Below are 9,394 nucleotides of genomic sequence, written 5' to 3'. Positions count from 1 at the left end.
CCAGCTCCGCCTGCCGGGCCTGCTCCTCCGCCTGCTGGGCCTGAATCAGGCGCTCACGGTGCCTCAGCTCGTCGATGCTGAACTGGTGCTTCACCTCCGCCAGCCCCTTCTGCGGGACGGGACGGGCGTGTGAGCACCGGCCTCGCCAGGGCCCCGCAGGGCAGGGTGTGGGTGACAATGGCTCATTGCCTCACGGCCCCGAGACAGGTTTGTAAGAACCTAGGAAAATTCCCTGGCAAGTGGAATGAGGAAACAGACAAATAGCCGAAGAAACAGCTGGACGGGCTGAGCAATGGACAGCCAGCTGGTAAATGACACGGTTCTGTCCTCCCCACCGGACACCGAGAGCGGTGGTCTAATCACCCTCGTCAGGGAGAGAGAGAACAAAAACCATCAGAGCCAGAGCGACCCAAGACAGAGGGGAACTCCCCACGCCCCACCCCGATTGCTACATCAGTACTACACTCACACCTGGAGATCCACCCCCGAGACTGCCCCTAAAATTCCCACCCATGGAAAACCGATAAAACCCTCAGGACAAAGGGTGCCAATGTGAGCTCTTCTTTGAGCAAACCTGTGTCCCCCTTTCCTCGGGCGTGTACTTTGCTTCTTCTACCCTAAGCCCTAAGGGTGCCCACAAGACGTGCACCCAGGGGAGCAATGGGCAGTGGCAGCTTGTCCCAGGCTTATCCCCTGGTCCTGTCTCCAGGAGCCCTTCTTTGGCCTCATGGTCCCAAGCTTTAATAAACTCACTCTCACTTTCCCCTGGACTCGCTGGTGAAACTGTTCCTGCCTGAGTCAGGGCCCTGCAGGTCGCCTGGCTCACACCCTACAGGGCAGGGCCAGCCCCTGGCTGAGGCAGACCAGTAACAGTGCTTTCCTTTCGCTTTTTCTTTCTTTTTAAAATATATTTTTATTGATTTCAGAGAGAAAGGGAGAGGGAGAGAGAGAGATAGAACGTCAATGATGAGGGAGAATCACTGATCGGCTCTGCCTCCTGCTCACCTCGCACTGGGAAGCGAGCCCGCAACCTGGGCATGTGCCCTGACCGGGAGTCGAACTGTGACCTCCTGGTTCATAGGTCGACGCTCAACCACTGAGCCGTGCTGACTGGAGAACAGCGCTTTTCTTTCTTTTTAAAAAAAATCCTCACCCAAGGATATGTTTCTATTGCTTCTTTTAGAGAGAGAGGAAGGGAGAGAGAAACATCAATGTGGGAGAGAAACATGGATCAGCCGCCTCCTGCACACGCCCTGACCAAGGATGGAACCGGCAACCTGGGTATGTGCCCCAACTGGGAATCGAACCCGCAACTTTCTGGTGTATGCGATGACGCTCCAACCAACTGAGCACCTGGCCAGGGCAGTAACAGCCCCTTTCAAGTATTCTGAGTCCTGGGGAGAGTAGGGAAGGACCGAGAGGGTGTGGAAGGCAGCGCGGGCAGCCAGGGATCTGTGAGGCCACATGACAAGGCCCCTCACAGGCGCACAGCCCACGGCCCTCACGGCAGCGTCCTGGCTCTTTTACAGACGCACGCGGGAGAGGTGAAGTGACCGACTTGAGTCCCAGGCTTGGTCACAGGGTCTCAGCCTTGGCTCTGTGCCCTGCCACCTCCTGGCTTTCCTCACCCATCCAGTCCTCCTCCTGTGCCTGCTGGGGATGCCGGCGCCCCTCGGGCTTGGTCCTCAGCCTCTGGGCTCACGCCACACACCCAGGCGTGTACCAGACCCTTCACCCTCTGACAACACTCAGGTCTCTGCCTCCAGCCCAGCCCACCTAGGAACGCCAGAACCACGCTTCTGGCTGCCTCATGCCTCCTGGCTGCCTCAAAAGCACTGCCAACCCCCTGTCCAAGCTGGACCTCTGCCCTCCCAGAGTCCTGCCGAGGTGAGCGGCGCCCAGCCAGCCAGCGCCCAGGACCCTCCCTTCCTCCTCAGACCCAGGCTGTCCCAGGCCCGCCGATCACTGATCGCCTTTAACCTGTCACATCTTCTCTGTCCAGGGCCTGCCTCAGTCCCCTAGCTGTCTCCCTGTGCTCCCGCCCCCTCTACTCTGTCCAGCCCGCCCCGCGAGCGACGAGGGCAATCTGCTAAATGCAAACCTGATCCCAGCAGTCCCTCACTCGCCTTGTGTGGCTTCCTCTTGGGCATAGGGTGACAGCAAGCTCCTGCCGTGGCCTGCAGGGCCCACCCACCCCTCCACACCGCCGCCTCTCCTCTCCAGCTCCAGCCACTGGCCGCTCGGTGCTGCCTCCCAACCCAGGGCCTTCGCATGTGCTCTGCCTTCTGCCTTCACTCAGCCAACTCCTGCTCGTGCTGTCTATCCATCTGCAAACCACCACCAGTGGCCGCCATCCTGTACAGCCACCTCAGCCCATGCTCTGCCCTCCTGGCGCCTTCGTGTGTCTCCTTCCCAGGGTGCTGGCTCCGTGCAGGAAGGCCGGCCTCCCCAGCCTGTGCAGTTCCGAGGCGCCCAGCCTCCCCGTCTTGTTCTGAGGGCCGGCCCAGTGTTTAACCCGCACCTAGTGTTCTACCTCAGCATGGGCCCTGGCTGCAGACAGCTCACTCTGCACATGTTGACATCCAGCTATTCATCGAGCTGCACACTTACATTCTGTCTCCTTACGGATTCATATGTCAATAAATTAGTGAGTTCTTAAAATCTCTAGCGTCCAGCCTCTCCTCTCATCTCTATTCCCACAGCCTGTCCTGAGTGAGGCCACCTCCTCTCGCTCTCTCTGGACCATGGCCCCTGCCTCCGCTCCCCCATCTCCACCTCTTCCCCTAAGTCCCCACAGCAGTCCTCAGGTCCCTGAACTTCTGATCCGTGTGAATTTGCTAAACACTGCTCAGGGCTCTCCCTGGGCCTCCATCGTCCACGGACCCTGCTGGCAGCACCCTGCCCCTTCCCCCCCCCCCCCCAGCCCCTGGGATCAGCCCCTGCCCATCCCGGGGGCTGGGTCGAGGGGAGGGCCAGGCTTCAGGCACAGCCCAGGGCCTCACAGGAACAGAGGGCGCTCCTTGGAGCCGGGAGGCAGCAGAGAAGCTGCACGAGGCCGTGTGGCTGTGGCTGGGCCGGCTCTCCCACTGCCTGACCCCCCAGCATGGAGGCCAGTGCCGGGGGCAGGCAGTGGTTGGCCCGGGACAGACAGGTGCCCCAGTTTTGCAGAGCTCGGTTTTGTACTTATTATTTATCTTGATGCTTCCAGGCAAATCTCTGAACCGTGAAAGGAGTCTTCGCTTCCTCCCAGCACAGCGGAAGGCCGGCTGCTACCTGCCATTCACGGCAGCGCCTGGGCCCGAGGAGCGGAGGCAGGAGGGGCCTTGGAACTGTGCAGTGGGCTGTCGCACGATTTCGTGAGAGCAAGATGCCAGTGGAGCCGCCTGGAAAGCAGCAGTTCCACGGGCTGGGCCTGCACCCGAGTCCAAGCCTGGGAGGGTGAGGGAGATCTGCCCCCGCCCTCCTCCGCCCCCCATGGCTCTCCTGGGCGCTCTGCACATCAGCCCCCTGTGCCTCAGACACGGCTCCTTTCTCTCAGGAAAGGCACCAGCTTCCGGCGAGATGGGCAGGCCGGCAGGCCTCAGTCTCCCTGGCTCCAACACAAGGAATAGCCCAGCCCTGCTGCCAACGCTGCACAAGCTGGGCACCATCTCCTCCCAGTGGTGGCAATTCCCACAATGGATCCCAGATCCCACGGAAGCAGCGGAGAATGAGAAGCAAGTGAAAGGGGACCAGCCCACAACGGGAAATGGGAAGGAGGTGGGCATTGGAAAGACAAGGCTGCAGGCAGGCCAGGCAGTGGGCCGGCCAGCAGTGGACTGGGGACAGGCCCTTTGTGCTGGGGCGAGTCCTACACAGGCTTTGCTGCTAGATGACCTGGGTCCCAGTCCCAGCTTGACTACACTGGCTATGAGCTCCTGAGTACGCCAGCCCACCCGGGACAGCTCATGTGTGTATCGGCCCACCCGGGACAGCTCCTGTGTGTGCCAGCCCACCCGGGACAGCTCCTGTGTGTATCGGCCCACCCGGGACAGCTCCTGGGTGTGCCGGACCACCCGGGACAGTTCCTGTGTGTGTCGGCCCACCCCGGACAGCTCCTGTGTGTGCCAGCCCACCCGGGACAGCTCCTGTGTGTATCGGCCCACCCGGGACAGCTCCTGGGTGTGCCGGACCACCCGGGACAGTTCCTGTGTGTGTCGGCCCACCCCGGACAGCTCCTGTGTGTGCCAGCCCACCCGGGACAGCTCCTGTGTGTATCGGCCCACCCGGGACAGCTCCTGGGTGTGCCGGACCACCCGGGACAGTTCCTGTGTGTGTCGGCCCACCCCGGACAGCTCCTGTGTGTGCCAGCCCACCCGGGACAGCTCCTGTGTGTATCGGCCCACCCGGGACAGCTCCTGGGTGTGCCGGACCACCCGGGACAGTTCCTGTGTGTGTCGGCCCACCCCGGACAGCTCCTGTGTGTGCCAGCCCACCCGGGACAGCTCCTGTGTGTATCGGCCCACCCGGGACAGCTCCTGGGTGTGCCGGACCACCCGGGACAGTTCCTGTGTGTGTCGGCCCACCCCGGACAGCTCCTGTGTGTGCCAGCCCACCCGGGACAGCTCCTGTGTGTATCGGCCCACCCGGGACAGCTCCTGGGTGTGCCGGACCACCCGGGACAGTTCCTGTGTGTGTCGGCCCACCCCGGACAGCTCCTGTGTGTGCCAGCCCACCCGGGACAGCTCCTGTGTGTATCGGCCCACCCGGGACAGCTCCTGGGTGTGCCGGACCACCCGGGACAGCTTTCCTTGGGAGCTGGGGGTGAGAACAGAGCCTGCCTTACAGGTTGAGGTGGAAACTACATGAAATAATGCTGTCTGCTTGGCATGTACGTGCACAATGGCTGCTGTCATGTTGCTTCTGGGCCTACAGAGAGGAGAGGAATCTCGGCTCTGCCATGAGCTGTGATCCTGGCCAATTGCTAAGCCTCACACTTTGTCTCCTCAACTTCTTTGTCAGAGAATCAGACAGTACAGAGAGAGGCGGGGCCCATGGTGTAGACTTTTTGGGAGAGCTCCTGAGGGCAATCTCTGGGGTGTCAGAGACTGGACAGGTGCTGAGCCCCTGCCCCCACGAAACCCGCCCCATCCCATCCTCGAGACGGCCACAGGCCCCAGCGCCTGCGGAGGAGTCCCTGGCTGTGGCCAGCTGGGCCCGAGGCAGACTCGCTGGAAGCTCTGGAGGAGGGAGAGGCTGAGCTGTGAGGCTCTAGGGAGGGGCCACCTTCCCTTGCAGCCCTCCCTCCGGGGCCAAATCTGGGTGTCCTCCCTGGGCTGGGGAACTCTGCTGGCCCCACCTGCCACTCCCTGAGGCCGCCCACCACCGAGGCCCCCGGGCAGCTGGCAGGGGCCAGCCTGGGCGGGCCCAGAGGCCAGTGCTGAGTGGCCTCGGTCCCAGCACTGTGCGAGTTTGAGCAGCATCACCTTGGTCAGCACCACCGCCCCTAATGGTGACCGTCCGCCGGGAGCACCGAGGCCGCCAGGCTCTTCCTGTGACAGCAGCCGGCACGGAGGACGGTCTCCAGGTGCCGACCCGCTGCCGGGCTCGGTGCTGGGGGAGCCGTCCTTGGTGCAAAGCTTGGCCTCTCCCACGCACCCCCAGGTCCAGCAGAGGCGGCCACAAACTGTGGATCCCTTTGTGGCTCCGAGCAGGTAGTGCAGAGCCAGTCCTGGCGGTGTCTCACACTGACCACCCAGGCCCTGCCCCCCCTCCAAGAGGCCCCAGAACCAACACAGCTGGTGGCAGGAACGTGAGAGCAGGAACCCGTTAGCACCACAAGCAGCACCAAAGGGCGGTCTCGGTGGCACCAGAGCCTGGTGGCGGATTCTGCCTCCCGGGTCAGCCCCTCATGGCAGCTCACACACGGGGGTCAGCCAGCCCGAGCGCCAGCCCCACCAAGGGGCGAGCCAACAGCAGTCAAGACCCAGCTACAACAGGAGGGACCCACATGAGGGACATTCCTGGAGCGCCTGTCAGAGGTCAGGGAGGCAGCGCCACTGAGCCCCCCAGACCTGCTGCGTCAGGACCCCTCCCAGACCAGGGGCTCCGCAGACGGACCTAATGCACAGGCACCACCACAGAGAGGCAGCCCAACGGAGACAGAGAGAGGAATCCCCAGGGTGGCCGTGCCGGGTGGAAGGAGCCTGGCCACATGAGCAAGACGCAGGCTGGCCGCCAGGGTCCTGCCAACGGCGGCCAGGAGAGGAGCGGGAGGAGGGAGCTGCCCTGCGCTCTGCCTCAGGGTCCCTCTCCCGGAACTAGGGGCCAGCTCTGGCTCACGGAGCTGGGACACCCAGAGGGAGACACTTGCCATGTGGTCATCGATCCGCCGAGAGTCCAGGTACACGAGGTCAGGGAGGTAGGCCCAGACGAACATCTTGTAATCCTCTGCCTCGGCGATGGGGTTCCCACAGAGGCTGAGCGCTCGCAGGTCCTTGAACCGCCGCAGGTAGATGATCTGGGGAGGACAGGCGAGAAGATCCACTTTCTTGGCTGCGCAGCTCCCTCTGGCATCTGCCAGAGTTGCAGCCTGGCCACAACTCCAGTGCCGAGCGCAGTGACAGGTGAGGAAGGTGCACGGGGCTCCAGGCTCATGGCTGTGCCAAGGCCTCTGGTCAGGCCTGGACTTTCCGAAGGATCAGCAAACCTGGGTTCGAATGCTAGCTGTGAGCCTCACTTTCCTCATCTGTAAAATGGGGGTGAGGATGTTATCTGTTATCTGTGTTGTAAGGATCAAATGAAATAACTATGAAGGGCATGTAGGAGAGTGCCTGGCACTTACTTGAATTCACTGGATAACTGCTAGTGGAACATTCCACAATGCTTTTATTTTTTCCTATACTCTATTTTTTTTTTAACCGTATAGTTAATACAGGCATACCTCATTTTATTGCACTGTGCTCTATTGTGCTTCGCAGATATTGCATTTTTTTTCACAAATTGAAGGTTTGTGGCAATCCTGCAAGTCTATTGGTACCATTTTCCCAACAGTATTTGCTCACTTTGTGTCTCTGTGTCACAGAAAGGTAATTGTAATTACCTTTTGGTAATTTTCACAATATTTCAAATTATATCATCATCATCATCAACCTCATCATTGTATTTGCTATAGTGGTCTGTAATCAGTGATCTGTACTGTGACTATTGTAATTGCTTTGGGGCACCACAAACCACACTCGTAAAAGACAAGTGAACTTAATAGATAAATGAGGTTTATGTTCTTGCTGCTCTACAGACTGACCAGTCCCTCGTCTCTCTCCCTCTCCTGGGGCCTCCCTATTCCCTGAGACACAATGATATTGAAATTAGGTCAATTAATACCCTACAATGCACTCTACGTGTTCAAATGAAAGGAGAAGTTGCCCGACTCTCACTTTAAAGCAAAAGCTAGAAATGATTAAGCTCAGTGAGGAAGGCGTTGAAAGCCAAGGTAGGCTGAAAGCTAGGCCTCTTGCACCAAACATTTAGCCAAGCTGTGAATGCAAAGGGAAAGTTCTTGAAGGGAATTAAAGGAGCTACTCCAGTGAACACATGAATGATAAGAGAGTAAAATAGCCTTACTGCTGATAGGGAGACAGTTTTACTGGTCTGGATAGGAGATCAAACCATCCACAACATTCCCTTCAGCCAAAGCCTAATCCAGAGCAAGGCCCTACTCTCTTCAATTCTGTGGCGGCTGAGAGTGGTGAGGAGGCTGCAGAAGGAAAGTTGGAAGTAGCAGAGGTTGAGTCATGAGGTTGAAGGAAAGGCATCTCCGTGTCATAGAAGTGCACGGTGAAGCAGCAAGTGCAGATGCAGAAGATGCGGCAAGTTATTCAGAAGATCTAGCTCAGATGATTAATAAGCAACATAGTCCATTGCAGACAAAGGAGCCCTTTTTGAGAAAAGATGCCATCTACGACTTTCATAACCAGAGGGGAGAAGTCAGTGCCTGGCTTCAGAAGACAGGCCGACTCTCTTATTAGGGGCTAATGCAGCTGGTGACTTGAAGTCCAAGCCAGTGCTCCCTTTCCATTCCAAAATCCTGGGGCTCTTAAGAACGATGCTAATCTACTCTGCCTGTAAATGGAACAACACAGCACATCTGTTTACAACATGGTTTACTCATCTTTTAAGTGCACTGTTGAGACCCACTCTCAGAAAAAAAGACTCCTTTCAAAATAGTACTGCTCACTGACAATGCACCTGGTCACCCAAGAGCCCTGATGAGATGTACAATGAGATTACTAGTAGTGTTGCTGCCATGACTGTTCACACAGCACTCAGCCCATGGGTCAAGGAGTAATTTCCACTTCCAAGCCTTTTTAATTAAGAATTACATTTTGTAATGCTATGGGTGCCATAGACAGTGATTCCTCTGATGGATCTGGGCAAAGTGAATTGAAAACCTTTGGAAAGGATCCACCATTCTAGATGCCATAAGAACATTTCATGATGCATGGGAAGAGGTGAAAATAGCAACATTAGCAGGAGTTAGAAGAAGGTGAGTCCAGCCCTCATGGATGACTTTGAGGGGTTCAAGACCTCAGTGGAGGAAGTAACTGCACATGTGGTGGAAATAGTAAGAGAACGAGAATGACAAGTGGAGCCTGAAGATGTACTGAGTGCTGCCATCTCGTGAGAAAGCTTAGGATGAGGAGTTGCTTCTTATGATGAGCAAAGAAAGTGGTTCCTTGAGATGGAATCTGCTCCTGGGGAAGACGCTGTGAAGATTGTTGAAATGGAGGAGAACCAAGATGGGAGCATAGGTAAACACTGGAGTTTGCTGCCTCGAACAACCACTTCAAAAATACAACTAAAAGGCAGAACGGACATCACCCAGAACCACAGGAAAGCTGGCTGAGGGGAAATTCTTCAACTAGAAGGAAAGAGAACAGCACACCGAGACTCAGAGGAGGTGCAGTGCGGAAAATACTAAGGTGCGGAGGTGCGTGCGGAGCGGGCTGGTGGCTGAGGGTGCAGTTGTCGTTTTCAATTTGGAGGGAGTCTCAGACTCTGAGCTCCAGTTCTGAGCGAGTCTCTGGGGACCCAGACTCAAACGGGAGAAGCAGGACTGTCTGGCATCGGTCGGAACGTGAGGGCAGCTTTCTCTCCGAGGTTTGCAGCGGTTGCTGGGACTCTGAGAGGAAGAGCCTCTGGGGACAGGACTGAGAGCAGCCATAACTGCTCCCTCTGCCCGCCCTGTTTGATCCCATGCAACCCACCCAGCCCAAGCCCTGCACAGAGCCATTTGCCAGATAGCCTCAGGCAAAGGCTAGATTAGCACCTCCCCAGAGGACAGAAGTTTTCCCACTGCAGACACAGCTGATTTTCACAGCCAGTTGGCCTGGAGGTCAAATGCCCCTACTATCAT

At 57.8% G+C, this 9,394-nt stretch overlaps 1 protein-coding gene across 1 annotated transcript in view; it reads right to left on the bottom strand.

Moving 5' to 3' along the window:
- Positions 1–9,394, bottom strand: part of DRC3 (dynein regulatory complex subunit 3) — a 53,993-nt gene that overhangs the window by 16,464 nt on the left and 28,135 nt on the right. The window contains exons 6-7 of the mRNA XM_006773957.2: positions 6,353–6,499; positions 6–109 (exon numbers count right to left, since the gene is read on the bottom strand). Of these exons, the coding sequence (XP_006774020.1) occupies positions 6–109; positions 6,353–6,499 (251 nt within the window). The remainder of the gene's footprint in view (positions 1–5; positions 110–6,352; positions 6,500–9,394) is intronic.

The sequence above is a fragment of the Myotis davidii genome, unplaced genomic scaffold (genome assembly GCF_000327345.1).
Source record: "Myotis davidii unplaced genomic scaffold, ASM32734v1 scaffold207, whole genome shotgun sequence".
In the NCBI taxonomy this organism is placed as follows: domain Eukaryota; kingdom Metazoa; phylum Chordata; class Mammalia; order Chiroptera; family Vespertilionidae; genus Myotis; species Myotis davidii.
This window is presented reverse-complemented; position numbering and strand designations above follow the sequence as displayed.